We start from the raw sequence: 24787 nt of genomic DNA on the forward strand, positions 1-24787 counted from the left end.
GTGGCAGCTAGCATTGGACTCAGGCTCCAAAAATTAACAAAAAACAAAAAAGTTAACAGTCAAAATGCCAAACTTAGGCCTTCAAAAGTCCACAAACCAATAAGGGCCATCATAGCGGCTACATCTATTATTTCATAGGCTGCAGTTTGTGATATTGATGTAGAAATATAGATATTTTATTTTTGTTTGCCAAAACTAGTTTACTTACAAATAAACACACAGTTATATAACTCACAGAAGACTTCTTTAGGATTTTGGGCTGCTTAAAGAAATACTATCAGTACCCATCACAGTTTTGAGAATATGAAAAATCTGTTTCATCTGGCTGTATTTAACAGAAAATTATGATATTTTACAGCTGGGGTCTCTGACAGCCCAAACAGAAGTTATGCATCATTTTCTTTGGCATATTTCTAAAACAAACCATCAGTTCAAAATCATGTTCATAAGCAATTTTCATCAAATCAGGAAAAGCCATGAGCTACCAAGCTAATTGGGGTTTCTAGGACTCCATTTTACGCAATTCACTGTCAAAAAAAGTCTCATGCATTTCATACTTTTTTCTTAGTCCATAAAAAAACAAAACTATGTTAACATGTAAACAATTACATCCAACAGTCCAGACAGACGACATTTTGTCTTAAATTTAGCACAAGAAGAAAATGTTCTTGTTTTCCCTCTGTGGCTGCATGGATATTTATAATAAACCAACGTCTGGATACCCCACCATACTTCTCTCCATAACTGTTCCTTTTTGCATCCAATCCGTTCCCCTCATGTGTAAAATGTCCATCTGGCCGGCACCCCAGAGTACCCTGCAGTGACCCTGCCTACTCGTGCACTGAACTCCAGACTGCAAGAGCATTACATCCACATCAACAGGAGCTACTGATATCAGTTTCATATATAAGAGAGGGAGGTGAGAGAAATTTAAAAAATATTTAATTTCAGGCTTTATTTAGTCTTAAATTGGGCAGAAGAAGGTGTACTTGTACTTGGGTCTGTATATTTTTACCTTTTGGTTGCTTAGGGCTTTTGGTCAACATCAAAGATGAGAAAAAGGTTTTTGAGGCAGAGCATGACCGCAAGTGTTGCAAAACAACATTAATGCTCCCTAAGGATGTCCGTGAGAGGGAAGGAGAGGACATGATCCGGGCCCTGGGGTCCACCCAGTGGTCACCGGTCATCAGGCACGGCCCAAAACTCAGCCAGTCACAGTGCAGCAGCCCTTTCAGTCATATATAAACTGTGAGAGGTGCCTTTACACCCCAAAACAAGTCAGAGAGAAGTTTGTGTTGTTGTGCGCACTGTTACCTCTCAGGGGTGCCTTACAATGACTGAACAGTAAATTGAAATGAAAGATATTCCAAATTACAAGGAGGCAATATGGACGAGTGGCCTTTTTTCCTGCCGCCACATAAAACAGAATGTGGTTTTCTTTGATACGAGCCAGTTTGGAGGTTACATTTATACACTCCGAGTGAGAAATCTCAAGTAAAATCTCAAATCCAGTGTATTCTTGTGAGTTTTATCCCCACATACACTCTCATTGCTGCATAACACCCACACTATGCAACATTAAATGAACCAGACTCTCACTGAGAACAATGAAAAAGTCCCACAGATACCTCATTAGGAGAGAGAAACTGCAGAAATCTTTGCAAGGGCATCACAAAAAAGATAATCCCTTCCAACATGCTCATAATTCACTATTTATCTACACTGCAATTAGTCACTCACCCCAGGCCAAAAGCTTACACCAAAAACTTGCAAGCACTGCAGCCAAGTGTTACTGTTCCAGCTCCTTTAGGCGTCTCCTTAACTCCTGTCCCAAAAATGCATCAGGATAAAGAAATACTCAGTTATGGTTAGCCCTAATGACTGAATCACAACAAAAATAGACAAATTTTAAATGTTGTCTAACTTAATGATATGTGTTTAAGTTTATACAAGATTTCCATACTGCACATGGGGTCACTCTGGAGTTGTGTGTGTTATTATTTGGGGCATATGTCTGTCATGTTCCTTAATGATACAGGGATGATGTTAAAAATTGGTTCTGATTTAATGTTCTATGTACAGCTCAAATATGTCATTTAATCGCTTGTAAAAATTAGAGGTCGAGTCAGTAGGATTTAAGAGGATTTATTCACAGAAATGGAGCATAATGTCATAAGTATGTTTTTTTAGTGTTTAATCACCTGACACTAAGAATCGTGTTTTTGTTACCTTAGAATGAGACGTTTATATCTACATAGGGAGATCGGACAAACCAAACACTGGCTCTAGATGGAGCCATTTGTATTTTCACATCGGCCACTGTAGTAAGCCTCTGAGACAAGCAGCATCAGAAGAACACAGTTTTTTTTTCCCTCTGTGGGTAAATCATCTCCCGGTAAAAATCTGTTAAACGTCTGGATCAGAAAAAAGGTGAGCACAGAGAAGCAGGTGCTAGACAGCAGCCCATGTCCGACATGCCAAACAGCACCGGAAAAACACTGATTGATTTTTTATTTCTTTATGTTTTTTACATGAACCTGCTTTATTCAGTGTTCATGGTGGTTTCAAGTATTGGGGCAGTTTGTTTTGCAAAGCGAGAGTCCTCTGTAGATAATTGAGCTTCCAGAAACCTCCTAAATGTCTGGATCTTAAACTATCAGAGAAAAAAGTTGAGCACAGGTTAGCGGACTGTATCCGACATGTCAAAAAGCGTGTTAGAAACATTGATTTGTGATGTGAAGCTGCTTTATTCAGACTTTTTACTAGTTTAAATCACCTGGTCTGTCTATTTTGGAGAGGAAGATACCTCTGTGGATAATTTAGCTCCTGGTTAAAAACCTCCTGAACATCTGGATCTCAAGTTATCAGAGAAAAAGGATGACATTGGCAGGCGCAGGGCTGGCGGCCGGCCTCTCACATGCCAAACAGCAAGGGAGAAACACTGATTATTAACATGAAACTGCCTTAGTCAGTGTTTCTATCAGTTTTAATCACCTGGTCCATTTGTTTTGGAACATCAGAGACCTTTGTGGATAATTTGGCCTACGGTACAAACCTCTTGAACAATGAACACTAAAGACATTCCACTAAATCCCTCTAAATTTTACACACTGGACCTTTAACAATACTGACCCAAAACTCTTTACTTCGTCAACCTGTTTGCTTTTTATTTTTTAAAACCTGTAATTGTGAATTTTTTAATTCATATATATTAATTCACAAGCTGAATAGAAAAGTCTCTCACGTGCAGCCTCTCAGTTGTTGACTTTCTATTTCCAGCTCTATGCAGACAAATATACACAGTCAGTGGAAACCATGATGGCGGGGATGCATATATACAGCCATGGAAGATGGTCAAATTCCCTCTGGTCATCAGGTTGACCACAGGTGGTTTCCATGTTAAACACCACTGTCTGATCAGTGAATATATGCCCCTGAGTGTCCTCCACTTTATAGCTATTGCTGTCTAGGAAATGGCTCAGACGTGCCGCCCTGAAAAAGTGCACTGCTTGCTCTTTTGCATTTTGAAACCAGTTATTTACACAATGTATTTTTCTTTTCTTTTTTTTTTTATATAATCAGGAAAAGTGTCTGGTTCCATGAATTGAATCCTTGTACAGAGTTTGTCTAGATGACACTGTGTAATCTAGAGAAATGATCGGGTAGGAGGCAGACACTTATCCTGCTAGAAATGAGTGTGATTCTCATGAGTGCAGAGATATTTGCATACACAGATTGCTATATCGGCGTCTTTATGGCAATGAAAGGCCAGTGCAGCTTGTGTGCATCAGCTCACCATGGAGATTACAGGCAAACTGTGGCTCTGCGAGGTCTTCCTGACAAACCGTACACTTCTGCCCCTTGTCCAGTCTGAACTTTGTTTTTGAGGCCTGCATCTGCAGAGGAGGGAGAGAAAGGGCAACAAGGTTCAGAATGAAAGAGAACAAGAATACACTCAATTTTTATGGAGCGGAAAAAAATGTGAAATACGCCTTTAAACTCACCCAAATGACCTTGTGCCGCATGAGCTCCACCTGGCCCAAAGCCTTCTGCAGCCTCGCCATCCGCCTCTGGTGGAAGGTCTCTCTGAGGGATCCAACTAAGAACTGCGAGACCAGTTGAACAGACCAGGACTCAGGCAGGAGCTGGATGACTTTCTCTGCTGCAAAGACTCCAGGGTTGTTGTTGAGCAGATCCACAGCAGCGCTGGTGAGATCCTCAGATCTCAGGTAAATTTGGAGCAGGGTGAGCAGCAGGGTCTGCCTGAACTGTGGGTTCTGGTCCTGGGCGGCCCTGCAGCAGTAGGCCTCTGCAGCCTTGAGGTCTCCCTCCCGGTGAACAAGCACCTGCAGGGCCTGAGAGTGTTCACCGCTCCTCCCGAGGAGAATGGCTTCCTCCACATGCAAGGTGGCTGACTTGACTCTCTCTGTGATGAGAATAATGCAATTTAGTAACAATTCAGTAGTGACTTATTTTCTCATAAGCAGTGGTAGAATGTAATTGAGTACATTTACTCTAAGACTGTATTTAAGTATCAATTTGAGGTACCTATATTTCACTTTGATTGACTTTTCATGTCACTTTATACTTTTACTCCACAGCATTTCAGAGGGAATTATTGCATTTAATGTTTTGTTATAAATTAAATTACCAGTTTATACAAGTACAACTGTTACAATTGTTAATTAATCAGTCAATTCAAAGAAATTTTTCTGTCTTCTTTATAAGTTTGAGTTTTTTTTATGTTTTTGTTTTCTTTTTTTAAATAATTGTGTTTTGGGGTGATTTTTTTCTATTTTTTTTATTATTTTGTGTTTTGCTGTGTTTATTATATTTTTATTTTTGAAGTTTTTTGGTGTTTTTTCTTTAAATAATTTTGACTTTTTAAATTTTTTTTTTAATTTGAGTTTTTGGTGTGTATTTTTGTATTTTTTTCTAATCATTTAGAGGTTTTTTTTTGGATGGGTGTGGTTTTAAAAAAATATTTTTCTGCAATGGGTACTTTTACTTTGAATACTTTTACTACATTTTCCTGATAATACTCACTTACTTTTACTTAAACTTAACATTTTCAATGCAGGACTTTTACTTGTTACAGAGTATTTCCCTGGGTGATATAAGTACTTTTACTTAAGTAAAGGATCTGAATACTTCGCCCACCACTGCTCTTAAGGCATCCACACACCATACACAGTGGAGACGTCATAGAATTTGGATTCCCAAAGCAGCTGCTGCAACTTCCCTCTGGTCTCCCTCAAATCTGCTTCCTCTTCCTCTTGCAGCGTCTGAGTAACATATGCCAGGGCCAGACGGTTGTGATGTCTCTCCTCCTGGGGGAAGATTACTCCAATCATGACTCGGTGCATTTAATAAAGAAGCCAGGGATATTAGATTAGGTCGCTGCTGCTGCACCCACCTCACTCTGCAAATCATGGATTAAGAACTCCAAATACAAAAGTAAAGCCAGCGGGTATTTCTCCAAGAAAGCCAGGGCATCTTGTGTCTCAAATCGATCAGCTGGTGGACGCTTGTTGAAAATCTGCACCCCTATCTGTTTCAAATAAAGAACGAGTGTTATTGGACATTTCATTAGAGATACTTGTCTTAAGCAAAGCAATTAAGTAAATGGTTGCTGTGTGTTTATATATGGAACACACATATGCATTATGCAACTCTGCCCTCTGCAGTTAAGTTTAGAACATGAAAAAGGAAAAAGGCACCTCCTGGTTTCTTTGAAGAGTCCAATCTGCAAATTTCCACACAGTGTCTTTGTCTTGCAGTTGACTGAGAGTCCAAACTATGTGTCCATACACATCTGAGCAAGAGAGGTCTTTGTGGAGGCCTTCTGCAATTTTCACCCAAGTCTGTAGGAACATAACAGGCTAAAATAATCAAATTAAATATATTAAGTTTATATAAAATGTGTGGGATTTTTTTGGGAAATTGTACCTCAATTGCATCAATTTGATTTCCATGGCTTTGATAGAGGGAACCTAAAGCGAAAAATCTGTGAATAAAAAAAGATCAAACAGCAAATGGTCCAATAAAAACTGAGCATATGTTTCAAACAATGTATCTCATTTTCTTTCAAGAATATTTATATATTTATGTCAACTGTTTTTGCTGTCTTTTGCTGTCAGCTTTTTTGACATGGCAATACCATATTTGCAAATAATACTTTCATTTTCACCTGTTGTGTTGCTCCAAAACAGGAACACAGTGGTCCAGCCTGCACGCATTGGGAAATGCCACCAGCTGCTGCAGATTTTCAGTGTCTCCCAGTTCTACGTACAGCCTCAGGAGGGCGCAGTCCACCTCCTGAACACACTTCAGACCCTGCTCCGTGCCCCTGACTGCTGAGAGAAAATCTCCCAGGAAGGCCAGGTAATGATGAAATGTGTTTTTGTCCTCTTTGGAGAGCACCTTCAGATCCCTTCCCTTGTTCACTTGATCAAGCTGGGATTGAAAGCTCTCTCTGAGACATGACTGCATGTCAGGGTAGAGGCGGATGATTTCTCTGGGGTCCAGCTCACCTGTGCTGTTTGGGTGGGTAATGAGTATTGATTTCTGTTAGACTCAAGTGTAGAAGTCTGCAGAAAGGACACACTAGACTCACAAGATTCACATATTACTGCACAGTTTGCTGTGATTTACTTGGCGTGCTTTGAATTTGGAGTGTCGTGGAAGGGGTTTTACTCTCACATGAATAGATCTCTGGCCTCGGAAAAACCCTCCTGGTAAAAATGAACGAATCCAGCCAGGCAAGTGATGGCCTTCTGCAGCTCCTGCCAGTAAAAGAAAAACCAACAACTTAAAACCAGGCACACATTGCATGATCATATTCAAGCAGCGATATGTGAGCTGAAATCATTAAAGCAGAAGAATGTGTGACTCCTTAAATCCTGAGGGCAATATGTTACCCTTTAAGATATCCAAAAAACCCACAAAACCAGACATATTTCAACTGACCCATCAGCTTTTTAGTTCCAACATCCTCACCTCTAACCTGTAACCTGAGATATGGCACAGATTACACTAAATCTCAGACACCATCTGCTGTCCTCAGTTGCATTCATCCAGCTGGAACACAACTACAATGGCAGCTCACAACAGAGTAGTCAGCCTACGCCTCGACATCGTGGTTCAGTCTGTTCTACACTGATGAAAAATTAAAGTCAAACGCTATGATGTGATGCCAGCTGGAGTTCTAATGCATGCATACTATCTACACATTGTCGGTGTGTATGAATCTATAAAGTAGTGATATTATAGCAGTACTGAATGTTGCATTACAGAGGCAGACAAGACAAGAGAAGGTGAGGATGAGATAAAGGGTTTGTCAAGCTCGCTGCACTCTGGAAAGGACAGTCTGGCGGTTGATCACCCACCACTTTGAGTCAAACTGAAATGTCTTAAAAACTACTGGAAAGGACAGTGCCAAGAAATTTGGTGCAGACATTCCACCGACCATATGTAAGGATGGACGGCATGACACCTCTCCAAAAGTGAATCCGAAATATCTTCATCGCCCCCTGGCTGCACTTTGGGTCACAACCCCCACTCCATGCTAGCTGATACAACATGGCCAAACTTAACACTCAAAATACACATCAAATTATTTTGAAAAAGTTGTTTACTGTCTCTTTGTCAAAGCACAATAGCTCTGCCTGCGTATGTCCTTCTTGGAGCATGTCTACAACTGTTTGATAGTACTGCCATGAGCGAAAAAATTTGAAAAAATACTGACTGGTCTCACTTGATTAACCAATATTATATGACTGGCCACATGTGGTCTATTTTGAAAGAAAAGTTGGGGTAAAAATCTGTCCAAGGGCCATGATTGGTTCCTGATCGGACTTAATTAAGGAAGGAAAGGAGGAAGGAAAGAAGAATGGAGAAATACTATAAATGCATCTGTGTCATAAAGTCATCTTCAGAAATTGTGTGAACCAAAGAACGTATTTGTTAGAAATCTATATTTCATAGCAGGGACATATTGTGCTGCTGTGTGTATAAATCAAATTTCACCTTGTAAGAGTCAAGTGGACGATGGCTTTGAACTCCATCCAGTAACAACAAGGCCTCCTCGACCCTCTCATCCTTTATAAGTGCCTGGATCTGCTCTTCAACTGGCAACAGACGCAGGCTGAAAATGTCTCTCTCTGTGAACACTAGCACACCATCTGAGGGGAGATTTGTTTTTGCTTTTTCAGAAACACTCAGTGAGCAGGAACAGTGGCTGCAAGGATGATTGACTGAATTAGTGCAAACTGAGACAGACAAGGCGACATCTTAGAAAACAAAACCGCAGTGTGACAGCCTTTCGGTCTGCAATCTGCCAACATTAGGTGGTGAATTGATGCTGCCTGGTTTACCTGATGTGGAGAGCAGACCCTTCGCTCCGCTGAGACTCACAGTCTGTTTGCGCTGCTGATCTACCATGCTGTAGATAGACAGCACTTGGGGCTGCAGGGTTAGGATGTATGGGAAACATACTCCGGCTGCCAGCACCTCCTGAGGCCACTGCAGGGGAGGACGCTGGCATATCCCTGTCTTCATCACAAACATGCCTGAGGGATGAGGATGGAGTAATGATATCTTGGCAAAACAAACATCCTCTGGCTAAATAGATATATGGGGGAGTGATAACAGATGATTTAACTGTATAGCTGCTTTCAAAGGAAACGTATGAAGACGTCTGTACTCGACAGCCTGTAGAACAGGAATACTCAACTTGCTTTGCTTGGGGGCCACTTTTGCAAAATGACAGGGGGCCAGGGGCCAGTTGCAACTGCCCTATACATGTTCCAAGGATTTTAGGACATTTCTAGGAATTTAGGATGTTTCTAGGATTTTGGGACATTTCTAGGATTTTAGGGCATTTCTAGGATTTTATGACATTTCGTAGATTTCAAGACATTTCTGGGATTTCTAGGATTTCAAGACATTTCTAGATTTTAGGGACATTTCTCAGATTTTCGGACATTACTCGGATTTAAACCATTTTCGGATTTGCATGATTTTAGGACATTTCCTTGATTTTAGGACAGTTCTAGGTTTTAGGGGCTTAGCTAGGACCTCTGTTGGTTGTGAAAGGGATCCTCCACCGGCACTTTTTTAAAAAAAATTATAAACAAGCTCTATTCTGATGCTGTCTTATGGATTCTGGCACCTTACGTATACTCAAAGCACAAAAACAATTCCCAGTAGGATTTTTTATTGTGAATTAGAAAATGGTTGAATGGAGAGGCACCCGGCACCCTATCAGGGGCCAAATTTGGCCTGCAAGCCGTACGTTGATTATCACTGCTATAGAACAACATGTACCACAAACATTTATGCAGGTCTTACCCAAAGATCCAGGCCCGTTCAGGAGGAATTCCCCTCGTCCCACCGGGGTAACAATGACGTGCTGCCTGGTCTGATTGTGAGGGAAAAGCTCCTCGCTGCTCCCAGTCTGAATATCACAGAGGAGATACCTGTTGCTGGTTGCTATGCACAAACTGGCGCCATCTACTGCCAAGGCCACAGGGTCCTGGAGCAAAGGGACTTCTTTTACAACCTCCCACTTGTCCACTCCCACCACGTGGATCCGGATCACCTTCCTGCGGCTGGAGGAAGTCACCATCTCCACACACTGGGCTGAGAGCGATGGGTCGCACACCTCAAACAAAGACACGTACTGGATCTTCTTCAGAGCAGGAACAGGCTCTAAGGAGAACATGTTGAGGGCAGTAACGCTCCGGTCCCACAGGACCAGCAGATGGTTGAAAAGTGGGACTACTCTCAGTTGGATTACTTGGTTGCTTGAGCCAAGTTTTCTCGCCTTGCCCTCTCTGACTTTGCTTTGGCCGGGACTCAGGTCTCCGTTTGAGCAACTAGGGAGAATGAGATGCTGGACTGTTGCATCTTTCGTCCCTATATACACATTTCGGTCATAGCACTCAAGGCACTGGATGCAGGATTTTTCCTTTTCTTTTGGGCCTAATTGCTTTTCATAGACATGTGATGGTGTAAATGCTCTAAAAGTCATTGCAGAAATGTAAGGACTCTTGATTTTTGCAAGGTGAAATTCAAAAGGTGCAGATCTTTTGTGAAATATGTCAAATAAGGAGCCCCTACCTCTCTGTGGTTCTCCCTTCCCCTCTGATTCCTCAAGTTTATGAAGTGCAAAGTCGTTGCACCTCCCCATGTGACTCTACCCTGACAGGAAATCTATGTCAGCATTTTTACACCGCTCATCCTGCCATGTGGGAACACTTACACAACACATCCAACGGCCTCACCAAGAAACTTTTACCAGTGTCAAAACAATAGGTATGGTGAAGAAGACAGATATTTTGAGGAGCCCACAGTAACAGTCCCTTGTATTCTTGGCTTGTGCGTGGACCACAGTGGCGGCTTGGTGAGTGGATAATGGACAAGTAGAGGAGCAAGTGATCTGCTGATCAAACCATATATGGTCGCTCTCAGTGTGTTTACAACGGGAATAAACTTGGTGCAATGAGGTCAAGAGGCAACAGAAGCACACAAGAGGTTTGTTTTACAGCAATGATTGTCTAAATGGTGACTAAGATGGGAATATAAGGCCATAAAAAAAGATGTGGATTTCCAAACCTACTATCACAGCTATATTTGTTAACCCTGAAATTTGTCTGCCCTAAACTGACATGTGAGGACTCCTCCTCAGAATGGCATCACTGGAGCAGAATAAAACGTATTAGGATGAGCAACAACAGGCCATTTCTTTATTGGAACAACCTTTAGAGTGTGAAGTATTTCACAAAAGAGGAGCATAAACTATGCATCAGTCTTTGTCCCCACAGTGTGGATACATTTATCTAGGCAACTATGATCATGCATAGTAAGCATGCAGCAGAAATATAGTTTGTGTAATTAACGTCAGACCTGTGGTCAAGCGAAATATGTTTTGGTACTGCAACTATTGATTATATTTTTAACAATTAAAATAATAATAAAACAATGATTAATTGAATAATCTTTTTGTCCATGGTGTAAGAAATTAGTGCAAATTATTGGCATCATAAAAATGCTTTTTTTCTCAATCAGACCAACAGTCCAAAATCCAAACTAATTCAGATTACTGTCATATAAGACTAAAAAAAGTATTATGATGTAATAGCTCACTTACGCTCAGCGTTAGATATGTAAACACACACAGCCTTGGGAGCCTTGTGTTGGTTCATTTTGTCTGTATCTGAGCACATTTTTTGAAAGCTCATAAATACAGAAAAAACGGAGCAATACCACTGTCCAAACAAGATAAGACCATAGGACACGACAGAGACATTTCAAAAATGCTGGAACAAAATGGAACAAATCTGTAATATCAGGCCCCCAGGAAGTGCGACCGGCCGTGAAGCCAGTTTTTCATTGGGGTCAAACAGTGTAATTACGACTATGAGTGTAATTACGACTATGGGCCCTAGAAGATGTTTCCCATTAATATACATTGTGCAAAAGACATCTGGATACATTTTTAAGCATTACAACCCCTGCAAGATGACCAGTTTCACCATCAGGATTTGATCCATTTGGTTGGAAAATATTTGGAAAATTTAGAAGATGAAATCAATTTATCCTCATTCAAGTTAGCAGAGTACTAAGCTGCAAGTAGCCAGCTGAGTCACCAGAAGTTTCTAGTGCATGTGCTCTATACATGCAGTAGTAGCGCCGGCCATTCGTGTATCTGTATATACGGCAATTGAACATTTGCCTCATTATCCAGGTCTTTTTATACATCCATGGGTATTATAGTGGGAAAAAAACTTTGTCTACATGTTGGGATGTAGGCTATTTAATGGCCTCACATGCTGTCATGTACAATGCTGCTTTCTTTACAGGATACATTGTTACCATCTCCTCCACCGTCGCCATGTTTGTTGTTGTCAGAAACTCCTGACTCGTTCCTTTAGTGCCGTCTATTGGATGTATCTAAAGAACACATGGAAGTATGTGAGTAGTGACAGTCACTATGTTAAAATGGACTGATATGTTTTCCTACATGAAGGGTGTATAAATGAGCCTTAACGAACTAGCAAATAAGATTTTTGCTTGAAAAATGACTGAAACGATTATTCAATTATCAAAATAGAATACATTTTCTGTCAGTCGAGTAATCCATTCTAACCAGCCACAGTCAGCTCTAATAACAGCATGTGAGAAAAAAAAAAAGCATATTTCGTTTCAACAAACAGAGAATACATTCATCAACAACGCAACAATGACACCCTTACTTTAAAGATACATGTTTGTCTCTATGGAAACATCAGTTTTTGTGTGTGTAGGCAACATGACAGAACTAATGGTCATTGTAACACCAAAATTAGCATTTGACATTTAGAGTTTGTTTATGTACCAGGCATGCGTAGAAGAAATATTCATGGATATATCAGTATCAGAACAGGAGCTCTCATTATTATTAGGATAATGAAAAGGTCACTTCTCTCTGCCGCAGTCGGTGCACAAGATGTTGTCGCGCTGGGTGAGGAAGCCACGTCCCACCAGTGACACGGAGCACTGAATGCAGGTGAAACACTCACTGTGCCACTGGCGCTCCTCAAAAGAGATGTACTTGGCCCCTGCCAGACCTGCACACATTAAAAAGATCAGTGCACTTACATAATGTTCAGGTTAACAGAACATCTTCACCTTGTTAATCTGACAGGCCCTACACAAATGCAAATCAAGGCCTTAAATATGAGCAGGAGAACTGCATGACAGAGTGAATGAAAACATGAGTGACTCACTGGTGATGGGTTTGGTGCAGCCCACACACTTTTTTGCATACAGGTTGCTGAAGCATTCGAGGCAGTACGGGAAGTTTTCCCTGGAGGTGAAGCGCTGACCTGACAGCTGCTTCTTGCAGCTGATGCATAGGAAACACTCACGGTGCCAGGGCTTGTCTTGGTAGGTCACTCCACCTGTTGTGATGGCCTGGAGGTAACACAAATCCAGAGAGACAAACAACCACAGTCCTCTTACTATGCATTCTTTTACTGTGCAGTCACTGTGTGAGTAACATTAAACCCCGTAGTCAGGGGGATTTAATGCAGCAGTCAATAAAACAGTCAGCTGTAACCTTACCTTCTTACAAGCACAGCACTGGTAGGCAAACTGCTTCTCGAAGCAGGGCACACAGAAGTAGCCGGTGTCTTTTGGGATGAAGGACTTGGTTCCTATTGGCTGCTGGCAGCGGTGGCACAGGAAGCAGGTCTCATGCCAGCTGTTCCCCTTGTATTCCATTTTGCGGGATCCTGGCACAGGGGACGAGAACAGCTTAGTCAGCATATGGTACCTCTATGACGGAAACACACTGAGGCCCAAAATAGTCCTTCTTTATCTGTGGGGAGAGGACACTGCAATCTTAATTATCTCGGACATAAATTCAGCAGAGGAAGAAATTGCATCACTGGGTAGGGATTTGACTGTGTATATTTAATATGACTCAGCTTTATGTGACTCTCCACGCATACATATAACATATTCACACAGATGTATTTTCATTATTATTAGTTGATTTTTATTTTCATTTTATGTATATAGTATAATATAATATTTTTTAGCATTTAGTATTTTCATATAAAAAGTTTTTCTATAATATATTATTCATATTGTATAATCTATAGATATATATTCTTATTCTGACAGAATGCTATGGTTTTTTTTCTATTGATAAAAGTGTGATGTATGTTTCACTGTGTTTTTACTGCTCCAGTGCAATGCCTTTAGAGCCTAATAAAGTATGTGCATCCATACATACCATATATCTGTCTGTCTGTCTGTTGGTCTCCTTAAGAAGATCATGTGATATGCTTGAAAGCTCAAGAGGAGCTACTAAATGGACTCAACTTGTAGAGTGACACTACTGTCTATTGTCACCTGTACAACAAACCAAATGCATTAGGCTGCTGATATGGATCTCTTACCAGCCTGTTACGTACAGTGCACGCCAACTTTAATAAATAATCCAAATCACATATGAATAAACTGAAAATAGCAACAATAACCAGTGACATCTAACCGATTTTTTCACAGTCTATCCAGACGTCCTCATATTATTAAAGGTGGAGTCAACGATTCTGGAGAGTGATTTTTCACATTTAAACTCCACACCAAACAAATGCACCCCTCCCTCCTGTCAGTGTTCCTTCAGAAGCTCCAGTAATAAAGTTTTATTTACGTTTCATTACTACCACGGTGTAGCTCCTCGTGGGTGAGGACGTGGAGGAGGGAGAGCAGCCAGTATAGTGGCATAGTGTTGTGTGGCTTGATCCGACACACTTTGTTTTCCATTTACAGAGCCAAGGCTGTAACCATTTTTTAGCTCACACACAGACAGACAGCTAATGGACTGTGAGGAGAAACTAGCCGAATTCAAAAAACTACTGAATTAGAATTGCTGACGGCAACATTAAGTAGTCATACTGTAACAAAGGGAATAGTTTGACATTTTGGGAAGAATGTTTATGCGCTTTTTTCCCCTTAAAGGTCCAGTGTGTATGATTTAGAGAAGATACATTTGCAGAAATGGGATATGCTATTCATAACTATGTTTTCTTTAGATTTTAATCACCTGAAAATAAGAATTATGGTGTCTTCGTTAACTTAGAACGAGCCATATCTGCATATCTAAGCAGGTCCTCTTGCATGGATTTCACCTTTTTTTTCTTCAGTAGCACAGAATGGACAAAGCAAACATTGGCTCTAGATACGGATTTCCACATTTTTGCATCTGCCAATGTGGTTCTAATATGCATTTTGCACACAGGAGAAGTTTTAGTTGGTTGCAATCTGCAACCACACCGCTAGATGCCACTAAATCCTACACGCTAGAACTACAGCATTAAGGGACTTCTGGTTGATTGGCCTTTCTCACAGCAGAATTTTTGACTTGTCATAACAGGAAAACCACAGGTGTCACTAATGACGCTAATGATTGCTCTGCTCTATTCAAGTGTTCCAGTGAGCCTTCGTGCACAATAGCAGGAGCCAGAAATCAAAGCAGCTAAATTTAATTCAGCAATCAGTCATTTCATTATTTACACCTGTGCTTTTTCTACTAAATTACAGGCAATCTGTAATTACCACTGATGAATCCTTGTGCAATCATGTGAGCTAGCTGAATCGCTGTACAGCACTTTTTTTTTCACATAATGGCCAATTATTGCCAGTACATCAAATGGATGGACATTCTTTTGAGCCACAAAGGATCATTTTGTAACTTTTTCGAGCAAGAGACTCTGACATACCTCACCTCCCCCTCAGACACCGATGGCAAAAGTCCAGCGGTTTAGGGGAATGCACCTAGCCATGCTACACTCTGCCATCATCATTATCATAATCATCCTAACATACCATACCTGGCATGATGGTTTTCTTGCAGGTGCCGCACTTGGAGGAGTAATCGTGGGCGTGGCATTCAGTGCAGAGCAACAAATCCTCCTTGGCGGCAAAGGCCTTCTCCACCAGAGAGCGGCTGCACTTTGCACAATTGAAACACTGCTCGTGCCAGTGGCGATCCTTGTAGGACAAGTCCTGTAGATATTTACCACATTATTTATTGCACTTGTATATATAGGACATTTATTGAGAATGTGCATGTGAGAATAACTCCAGTAGAAGTAATAAGTTGGTGTTTTTTTGCACTGGATTGTGATGAAAACATTAAAAAACTTCTCACCCTCAGATCATAATATAAATAAACACAACAAACGGTCTTATTTTAGACATTACTGACAGCAAAGCTATTACTCTAAGTGTGACACTGGTGCTTTCTTACCTTGCTGTTACAGCCAATTGCTACAGAGCAGCCCTCACAGCAGTTAGCGAACAGGTTCTCATAGCACTTAGTGCAGTACTGCTTGTCCTCTTTCATTATGTACTTCTTCCCCAGCAGGGACTCTTTGCAGTAATGACAGTCAAAACGCTCGCTGGACATTGTAGTTTGATTTTCTTAGCTGCAGGTCAAAGAGGAGGAAAATTGGACAATAAAGATGAATAGAAAAGATGGAATAGTCCGAGCAATCCCTTCCCCCTCTCGTCAAGCGAAGAGGCCAAGTTTTCCCTCTTCTGTCAAAAGAATCTGAAAAAAATCAGTGCTGTGTTAAAGGAGTCTCTACCTCAGTTGATATGAGGGTGAGGCTGCAGAGAGCGAGCAGTCCGGGTGCAGGGATGGGGCAGGGATGAAAAGGGGTGAGGCAGGATTAAGGGGATCCACTAGGTGGGATCTTCTATAAATACTAGCCCTCTTATTAGCGGTAATCTCTGGGGAGAATGGTCCGCTGCATCATTCTGCACCTTTTAAGGGCTCTGATGGTGCACAGATCACTAAGCCTTGATTTAATCATTGTTGCTTTATTGTAGGAATGCAAAAAAGCAAAGAGAAAAAGCAGTTTTAGGACTAGAAGATAGATTATTATAGGAAAACATGACAACCTGCATTGAACTTATGTCAGTGTCCGAATACACATTAGTAGAAAATGTGATTTGAGCCGAAAGATGCAAAATATTTTTCTATGCATAATCAGTTTGAGTACCGGTGCCACAGCAGAGATGCTTGGCCATTTGGAGGCTGTGACGTATCTGGCCACACACTTGTGGCCTTCGTCAGTGCCTGCTACGCACACAAGCAGTTGCAGATGGCTTTTGAGAGGTAGGCGCCAGCAGCTTTGTGTTTGCCAGGTACTGAACTATATATTGCCAGGACCTCTCAGTAGCTATTGAGAGAGCCTTGGCAGCACTTCAGAAGGGGGAAGCTGCGGGCCTGTAGATGTCCAATCCATCCACAGCAAAATGGAGGAGGTGGAGCAGAAATGACAGTTTGATGGTGACCATCTTGCTGATAATGACACTCTTGTTACTCCACTAGAAAAAAAATTAGTATGATGCTCTGGAACAAAAAAATGATGGACAATACACACTAAAAATCACTGTGTTAAAAATGGAACCAGTCAATACAGCACTGTTGAAAACTGGGTTAACTTTAACTACTACATATTGATTGTTTTAACACAGTGCTATTCTTTACAGCAAATTGCTGTTTAGTTATTTACCCAAATTAAAATATGGTTTAAAAATAAATAAAAATTCAAGTTTCACCTTGAAACTCACAAACATATTGTTAGTTGTACAAAAGATGCGCACATTACATCCCAAACTGAAAAGGATAGTCTCTATATTACATGAACTATCATTGACAAATATATGAAGTAATGATTTACCAATTAGATTTTAATATTTTGCAACTATGCTTAGTTTAAAAAATAACACTAACAGTGGTTTACAGCCATATGATGTATAAATATAATGGACGTAGCCATAATGTCACTCACTGGTTTGTGGACTCCCGATTTGAAGCCTTGAGTTTTGCATTTTGGTTGTACCCATCTATGATATTTGGTGCCAGATGTGACCTGAGGTGACAATATTTGGATAATTTATTTCTATAGACCAAAACTGTTTTAGTGGCGTTTCCACTGATGTTTGTGTTAACATCACGTTTAAACTACTAAACATGGGTGTTTTAAGCAAAAACGGGATCTTTTTCTAAGCATCACAAACTACACTTAATCACAGCAATGTTAAGAAATATTAAGTTTAAATGTATCTGCTACGAAATTGTACAAATGTAATCGTTTGCAAGAACTACAAATACATATAGGAACACTTCTTTCAGGTGAGTGGGTTGTCAAAACAACCCTGTGTCTTGCGTGGTAAAGTTATTACATCAGTGCAATATTGACTCAAACTGGATCAATGTAGATCCAGTGAATGTGGTGTTGTGCCCAGATCATTACAGTACAGTATAGAATACAAATGCCCCAGATTTGTCAGCATGCATGTTTGACTCAATCACCCATACCAAGTGAAATGTACATGTCAAAAATGATGCCTGAAACAGTACAAATCCTCCTTGTCCGCCTTAAAAGCCCCCTAGTTCTTCAGCATCTTTGACTGACAGTCGACTAATTACATTTGAATCTTGGAACATGTGCTCATATCAGTTTTCCAAAAGGATCAGGGGGTGGACATCTTCATAAAAATAGCCCTGAGAAGACCACCAGTCCAGCCCACAGGCCTAATCCCTCGTATACACACACAGGAAGGTCATTGATGGGATGAGGCTGAGAGGAATGCAACTATGTCTAGATGAACTCTCTTGTCTTTTCTCTACCACTCCTTGTAAAGAAATTCAGCTGCAATTACACTCTTGTGAATAAATGAGATGTATTCCATTTTCGGATCAGCAGATGATGTTTGGAACACAGGCCTGCGTGTATGTAGGTGGTATCTACAAACCACTGAGGAATAATGTAAGACGGTGTTATTTTTGACCTACAAGCTGCGTGTTATGTAAGGCTTTCAGCACAGAATAACCATATCATGTTGAATTCAGGTGCAGGAGATATTTCTGATCTGAAGGCATGCCATCCTTCAGGTTTTACTTATTTGTAAGTAGGTGGATCTGCAGGATTACACAGAGTCATCTGCTGCTCTGGATTAAATTACCGCTGTATTGTATCCTCGCTCCCTGCTGGGGTCCAGATCAGCGGCTGCAAATCACAATGCAGACCTTAAATAAACCCATAACCAACTGTAGGGCAAATATAGTCAAAAAGCTTCTAATCTTTGTTGCACTGGTGGCTGCAGTATGTCTGTCATCATGTGACATGAAGCCAGGGGTGGAGGTGACCTATATTCACCAGCAAACAAAAACTCTCATCTCTTCGAGTGTATTAACACAACATGAAAGTCATGACAAATAAATTGCATGTCAACAGAGCGTTAGATATTAAAGCAGAGATTATAGTTTTGTCAGTGTTAATCTGCGTTTGTGCATGGCTGATTGTAATTTTATTATAACACGCTCTGATTTGAGTCTGATAGATAATAGGTGCTGGCCTTTGTCTCTTGGATTATTAACTTCTACGCCCGACAGCGCCAACTCTGCGGAGCAAAAAGCTTGCTGATCTTGCATATTCCTTTTTGCCTGCTTAATCCTCTGAAGTCAACTCGTGAGCAGCTGCCAACAGATTTCGTACGCGGCCTGTCAAATCCCAATAAATAGGCCTTTATTTGACCTGGACTCGGGTGTCCTCTTATCTTAATGTATTCAGTCTTTACAATAAGGTGACACTGGCTGTTTTTTCGCCCCTCTTAATCGAATGATCTCAGAGAAGAAGAGAAGCATTTTACTTTGGTGGCTCCTTTGAGGTGACGACTTGTTGTAGACTGAGACAGATCAACACGACACAGTCGCATCTCTCTGGAGCACAAAAGCTTTGCCGCACCAGGGTTGACAGCTGGTTGGCATGGTGATGACAGCATAAGTGGGATCCATTAGGGTCGAGATGAGGGGCAGCTCTAGTCGTTAATGAGAGGACTCACACAAACCTGGCCTTTTGAGCAGGCCTCTGCACTGCTCGCTTTCAAAGCAGTGTTTTCCACTGAACAGGATAGCCACATAGGGGGGCGAGGAGATGCAATCTACTAAGTCTACAATCTCGCAAAACCTTACACCCCTTCAGGGAGGCCCTGTGAGCGCCCGGGTAATGCCTCCACCGACTCTGCCCCTCCACCGCCTCCCCAGTTCTCACCAAAATGAGTCATGGTATGAGTGGGTGACAAGACTTGTCACAACGCCAGACATATGATCTCCTCTGCTAAAGAGGAGAGAAAGTTGTCTACTCCTAGGAATGCAAAACCCATTAAAATGTTCTGCTCTTCGATCCCTCTCCTCATCCCAGCCCACTGATTTTCATGGTATTCGGACTAACTGTAGACCAAGCGGCTGATTACTTTTGAGCACCAGTAGCAGCAAATGAGAGCACAAAGCATACCTTAATATGTCACCTATAGAAGAAATGTACACCTAGAATTTTGCTAAATTATTCACAGCCTGCAAAAAAAGAGATAGCAACATTAAAATTTCTGAATTTCTAACATACCTGCTTCAAGAAAAAAAATCCCAATCTTCCATCAACCTCAGACAGCTTCAGAACCCAAAAAGACTTGCTTTTTTCTCCAGCTTTCAAGGGCACTTTCCCAGTAATAACTTCATCCTCAGATCCTCATACTTAAACACTTCCAATTATACGAGCAATGCAGCACAAATAAACAAGCTTTCTATAAATGTTCCGGATGATTAGGCGGATCCAAAAAGGCCCAGCAGTCATTTAAACTCTGGCTTTATTTTCTGATCTGCAAAAGGTCAAAACATAGAATTTAAATTACAGAGTAGGTAAATGGTTTCATGTTTGTTGACATTATTTCTGCATTAATTTGGCTGAGAATGTTTTATACCACAAACCTGCAATAACTGAAAGTTTGGTCAATTGGGTGCAGCAGAAACTGTGTATACAACACTGACATACATTTTTTTATTGTTTTTTATGTGGATGGTGACTGTATTAGCAAATATTTGCCTGTTTACACTCCCAGTATATATGGAGCAAGCAACAATACATTCCAGATCTTCTGCTACATTATGAACCATCCAGACCTCTCAGGGAGTCAGGGTAAAGCGTGCTTTCCTTCCCCAAAGCCAAAACTTAACAGGGAAAAGCCTTGTTTTTATGCCCCATATATTTCGAAGAAACTCCGAGAAATCTGCATATCCACTGCAACTCTCAATTCTTTTAAATCAAGGCTGAAGAGCTTTCTGTTTGCTGCTGCCTTATGTTAAATCAAATAACCGTACACTGCACAGTAACTCTTATTCTTTGAGCCGGTTTTATTCTGGCTGAGCTTCTTTTTATATTCTATTCTCTTGGGCCTCTTTAAGGACTTTTTTTTAAATTCCAAATATCCTTTTATAACATATCTTTTTCACTTTCTCTCACAAATAAAATAAAATGCCCTGTTGCTAAAAAGTGTGCGATATATATATATATATAAACTTTTCTTGTCTTACATCATTTTTGGAGTCATGTTTTTGGTCACCAGTTTTGTCACCTCACCCCTGAGGGAAATATTGGACTCTTTCAATATGAGTATTTTGTCTCTTGTGTGGAAGAGATATGAAAATTAACTTTTCGTAAGAGGGGTTGGCAATAAGGGCTCATTTATGCTCAACATCATATCATGTGTTATTTGTGCATATTAATGGATAAGGAAAAACAAAACAAAGTAGTAACTCCATTGATTGAGGCAGCGTAATGTAGTTCAAGCAAGATATGCCCGTCACAAAGAGAACAAAGAAACTGAAATAATTGTGGAACGAATAGGTGTATATAATATATACTAATATATAACAAAATTAAGGAAAAGAATTCTCTGTCCACCTTGAAATGTATAAAATGGTTACACAGACCTTCGCTGTCTGCAGCGCTGCCTTTCTTTGAAGGCACACTATCATGACCACCTCAACTGTTGCCTCCTTTGTTGTTGCAACTTTTGACTCTGCCCTTTAGCGCCATTTGTTGGCTGTATCTATGCAATCATAAAGGATGCATGGAAGTATGAGGCCAGTCACGATTCTAACATTTGAAACAGACATATCTATTTTTGTACTGAAAGGGAATATATATGCAATAAAAGAAGGGGTCTGGGCTAAGAAGGGGTGGTTAAGTTAAGGCGACATAACTATTAGTTTTGGCAAAGGAAAAGATCACAGATGTCTCCTACAAAACACCTGGCTTTGGGTGGCATAAATGTGGCTGCAAAGGTGTTGGTGTATCAACAATCTCCTGGATCAAAGTTTGGTGTTTGTTGGAACCAGCCACCCCGCATGGATGTTCATACTCTTAGTCCTAATAATAACACGAATGGGTTTATGTTGGTGTTTGTGGAAATGTCCAGTGTGCCTGAGCACAAAGCACAGCCCCTGGTGTCATTATAGTGATGCCAAGGACACTGTCCAAATGACATATTTTGATGCCCTGGGAGTGAAACCAGGCTGGCTCTTTTTCTGTTTTAACTTGTTGCTAATTTTGTCCATCTGCACTTTGTTGTTGTAGCCACAGTTTTTTTTGTTGTTGTTTTTTTTGTTTTTTTCATTGGAAACAGCTGCATGTAATGGCCAGAAACAATATTATGAGAGCAGTTTCTCTGAACCAGTACAGTAAAGTTGCAGGTCGTAAACAATGAGATGAAAGATGCTATATATAGATGCTTTGTCAAGCTGATGGGAACTGCAGAGTCAGGTTATAATAGTCTCTGCGTTCGTCACTACGAGACACACCTTTGACATTACAATCTGTAACACTGTCTTGAGTTCTCAAAACTGGAGGGACAATCCCCTCCTGCCACCTGAACTTTCACATTAATCCCCAACAGACATCGTTGGATTATATGCGCCACTGATCCCGCCAACACACACACACTTTGACCTGCAGCGCTGAGTGGAGGCAGTTGACAAAGATGTGTCATCTCTGTCGCGCGGTGGAGGAGACGACTGTAAATACCAGAGAGCTAGTGAGGATATGGGGTAACTAACAACAGCCAGAGGATCGAGGCGTAACCAACACAACACGCTCTCCATGCTCTCATCAATCACTTATCAAGGCTTTTGGATTGCTATTTATACCTCCGCCTGCATTACATGGCACTGGAAAACACTGTGGGCAACATCTGTGGAAATTATATTTGGTATAGATGCAAGAATACTATATCAGGTGGCCTCATGCAAAATGTTTTAAGAGCAACTGACTCTGTTGAATCTGAAGAACTAAAACTTTCACATGTAAACAAGATCCATGTGAGATGATAGAAATGCTTAAATTTGACCTTTTAAAATTGGCTTTCTTTCTTTTAAAACATGGAAAGTAGACATTGAGCAACTTAAGACAGCCAATAGTGGTGGGAAAACATAAGGACAGGAAGCAAAAAATTAGAGATTTAAATAGCAGAATAAAACAGGACACACTAAGCATGACTGAGGACTGGGATTAAATAAAGGAAAAACAAGAGGAGATCAGGGCAGGTCATGACATAGAGTATGTTTACAAGGACATAAATAACCTGTTTATGATTGTGTTTTTGTAGCATCCCATTTATTTGTGAACATGCAAACACCATATTCCACTCATGAGAAACCCGAATATGCTAGCTGGAGGATTTTACAGTACAGTACAGGATTTTGAAATAAACTGGGATGTATACAGAGACGTGATTTCTCTGTGCTCATGTAAACACCATATTCACGATCACAACAGGATAAGCCTCATAAATGGATTATTCATGTCCATGTAATTGCAGAGTGACTGTCTTGAATTAGTTGAGAAGATCAAAACCATTCTCTAGTTTGTACTGTAAATATGAAGCTTCAGCCTTAAGCTTGTTATCTTGCTCAGCATAAACAGTGGAAATAAGGGGAAACAAATAGAAGCAAAAAAGACACTGGGAATGCCACCGCAGTGCTAGGATAAAGCACTTGCCAGCACAAAACTCACCCAAACACCTACAGCTCTCCCTTTATTGTTAATGGTTACAGTCATTTTATCATAAATCCATTGTGTAAAAGCCCATAAGAGGAACACACAAGAGCTGGGCATTTACTTTTTGACATGAAAAACACTGAAAGACCCTGTAGGTCAGCTAATTCTTAAGATTTCAATGATCTAACAACAGTGCCATCTGGGAAGCGAGATCTAATGAATGTCGCAACCATCCTCAGTCTCCCCTGTTTCTCAGAATTTCAAACCGCTCCTCTAAGGAAACTAAGCAACAACTGAATTTAAAAAAAAAAAAAAAAAAAATTGTTTCAGTCAGTGTTACCAGATGGGAAATGGCAAACCACGATACCACAGGCGTGAAATGATCATGTTTTGAGGAAAAGCACTCATGAGTCATAACCATGAGAACAAATAGGCATAAATCTATAACATGCTTGTTTAAATGACTTTTTGACATGCCTACAAATCTACCCATAACATTTTTTAAAGCAAGCTGATGATGCGTGGAAGGGGGTATGAGTCATAACTCTGAAAAAGTCCATCTGTCCATCAGGGTAACAATTTTTGTAATAGCCTACTATTATAAAATTAAATTACGAGACAGCATGACTGGAAGTCTGCATGAAAATGCATGAAAATGCAGAAATAATTCTAAAAATGATTGGCCTTACCGGTGCATTCAAAACAACTCAACTTGAAGACAGCATACCTTAGTTCAAGCTCCAGAACGTCGCGTGAACATAGTCAACACCAAACACAAAGATGTGGAAACACAGACGTAGGATCCATAATTTGCTCCTCTGATCATCATGTAAAATTAATTAAAATAAGAAAACGTTGGATAAAGCTGTCTGCCTTTCTCACAGCAGACAGTTTGACTTGTCATAGTGGGAAAAGCACAGGTGTTACTAATAACACTGACGAGCTGTTGCAGCATGCAGGATACAAGGATCTGGAAATCAAGGCAACTAGTACAGCAATCCTTCATTTAATTATTTGCACCTGTGCATTTTCTTTTGTGACCATTTAAAATGTCTTCTGTGAAAAATGTCTATTGAAAGTATCAGAAAAGGTCAAATTATTGCACATTATTGCCTAAAAGCATTAGTGATCATATGTCATTTTACATCTGTAAACACTGGTTTTGGTGTAGGAATTCATACATATTCTTCATCAGCTGCCTCTTCACAAAAAAGTGCTTTATGCTCCACTGATGTTTGCTCATTTATCCATATCTTTATTTTCTTTGACACTATCAGACATCTACAGTTAAAACACAACATTTGGCAAAATACAATGATTTGGCAAAAAACTTGTACTGATTGACTCACTGATCATTTCAGTGAACTGGCAGAAAATGAGCATTTCTG

The 24787-nt window shown here is 40.5% G+C and overlaps 2 protein-coding genes across 5 annotated transcripts; both read right to left on the reverse strand.

The window, feature by feature from the left end:
* Window positions 1-2811: 2811 nt before the first annotated feature.
* Window positions 2812-10134, reverse strand: si:ch211-266g18.9 (transforming growth factor-beta receptor-associated protein 1). Its single transcript, XM_042500149.1, has 11 exons — window positions 9352-10134; window positions 8376-8570; window positions 8029-8183; window positions 6703-6785; window positions 6191-6538; window positions 5950-6007; window positions 5721-5864; window positions 5417-5551; window positions 5186-5330; window positions 4005-4426; window positions 2812-3896 (listed from the first exon to the last, which is right to left on the reverse strand). Exons 1-11 carry the CDS (start codon window positions 10031-10033, stop codon window positions 3753-3755), a joined length of 2511 nt encoding a protein of 836 aa, XP_042356083.1. The 5' UTR covers window positions 10034-10134; the 3' UTR covers window positions 2812-3752.
* Window positions 10135-10726: 592 nt separating this feature from the next.
* Window positions 10727-24290, reverse strand: fhl5 (four and a half LIM domains 5). 4 transcript variants are annotated; one of them, XM_042501409.1, is made up of 7 exons: window positions 24127-24290; window positions 15803-15980; window positions 15384-15558; window positions 13108-13277; window positions 12771-12957; window positions 12464-12611; window positions 10727-11955 (listed from the first exon to the last, which is right to left on the reverse strand). In XM_042501409.1, exons 2-7 carry the CDS (start codon window positions 15959-15961, stop codon window positions 11943-11945), a joined length of 852 nt encoding a protein of 283 aa, XP_042357343.1. In that variant the 5' UTR covers window positions 15962-15980; window positions 24127-24290; the 3' UTR covers window positions 10727-11942. The 4 variants fall into 4 exon arrangements, with proteins under 4 accessions (XP_042357343.1, XP_042357341.1, XP_042357344.1 ...); XM_042501407.1 differs by lacking the exon at window positions 24127-24290 and adding an exon at window positions 16143-16230; XM_042501410.1 differs by lacking the exon at window positions 24127-24290 and adding an exon at window positions 16143-16230 and having other exon boundaries at window positions 10727-12611.
* Between the last annotated feature and the right edge of the window lie 497 nt (window positions 24291-24787).

The sequence above is a fragment of the Plectropomus leopardus genome, chromosome 14 (genome assembly GCF_008729295.1).
Source record: "Plectropomus leopardus isolate mb chromosome 14, YSFRI_Pleo_2.0, whole genome shotgun sequence".
Taxonomy (NCBI): Eukaryota; Metazoa; Chordata; class Actinopteri; order Perciformes; family Serranidae; genus Plectropomus; species Plectropomus leopardus.